The sequence below is a fragment of the Monosiga brevicollis genome, genomic scaffold (genome assembly GCF_000002865.3).
Source record: "Monosiga brevicollis MX1 MONBRscaffold_6 genomic scaffold, whole genome shotgun sequence".
NCBI lineage: Eukaryota > Choanoflagellata > Craspedida > Salpingoecidae > Monosiga > Monosiga brevicollis.
In genome coordinates, this window is record NW_001865043.1 from 14782 (window position 1) to 16012 (window position 1231).

The 1231-nt window shown below is 58.8% G+C and overlaps 1 protein-coding gene across 1 annotated transcript in view; it reads right to left on the minus strand.

The window, feature by feature from the left end:
* MONBRDRAFT_6929 (zinc finger, C2H2 type domain-containing protein) overlaps positions 1-1231 on the minus strand; it is a gene marked incomplete at both ends in the record, with an annotated part of 5922 nt that overhangs the window by 1776 nt on the left and 2915 nt on the right. Inside the window, one exon of the mRNA XM_001744560.1 lies at positions 80-1160. Coding sequence (XP_001744612.1) covers positions 80-1160 — 1081 coding nt within the window. The remainder of the gene's footprint in view (positions 1-79; positions 1161-1231) is intronic.

Genomic DNA, 1231 nt, shown 5'->3' on the forward strand with positions numbered 1-1231 from the left:
CTCAAGAAATGCTTCAATCGCCCGGGCTGCATATACGGCCTCAACTCGTTGGCCACTGACCACGACTCATTCTTGCCACGGCGAAGCAGGAACAATTTGAAAACGTACAGCAGTCCAGCGGGCGTCGTGGTCCACTGCCTGATGTCTTGCAGGATGCCGCTTCCTTTGGACACGGCCGTGCACAATAGGAAGACGTTGACAAAGTGCACCTTGTCGTTGTCAAAGAGGCTCAGCTCCACCTCCACCAGGGCCAGCCACAGGGACGTCAGGGGCTCGACCAGCTCTTTCTTGGTCATTCCAGCGTCCAGGCCCGCACTCAGAGCCACGGTGGCATCAATTACCGCAGGGCCACGGCTGGCAAGCACCTGGCCCAGAAAGCTAGACGGATCGGGGGCTGGCATGGCCTCCAGCAGCAGCAAGAATTGGACCAGGCGTGTCCCAAGACTCAGGTACCTGCTGACGGTTTGCGGCTGTACTTGCCGCATGGGGCGATGCTGATACTGCCCTTCATTGTCGTCAAACAGACGCGTCACCGCAGCAGCGGCCAGGCCCTGATCCGAGAGCTGCTCGTAGGCCGTCCAGAACAGCTCGTGCATGCCCGACTCAAGGAGTGCCGACGGGGTGTTGTGGCCCAGTCCGACCATGCGCTCTGGCTTCAGCTCGTTGATGACCAGCGTCATGCCCACGCTGTCGTAAAACGGATGCATCTGGTGAACGCCGTGCGGGCATCGCTTATCCTCAGCCTCCGAGGCCATGGCCTGGGTGCTTGAGATAAACTGCTTGAACCGCTGCTGCTCCTCCAGCTCCTCTTCGTTCTCGCTCACATCGGCTGCCGAGGCGTCGTGGCTTTCCTCCACAATGATCTCGACACAGCGGGCTCCAGCACCGCGCAGCGGCTTTTGCAGCTTGACTCGTCGAGGCGGCTGATTGATATTGGGGTCACCAACGTGTTTGTTGTGCAAATGAAAGTGCAGGCTATTCTTCGTCGTGAAGCATGCCTGACAAATGGGGCAACTCACGCCGTCCAGAATGGGGATACCTTCCACAGGCGCTCGAGGCCCAGCCTCTGTTGCAACATCCTCTGTTGGCTCCTCGGGCTGCTCAGAGCGCAGGAGCGCCGTGGCTGCATCAATGTCTTCTTGACTACACCGAACATGGTGCTTTTTGAACAGGTGTTGGGGCACATTACCACTGAGGACATGGCCACAATGAGTACACACCAGCCCTGAAG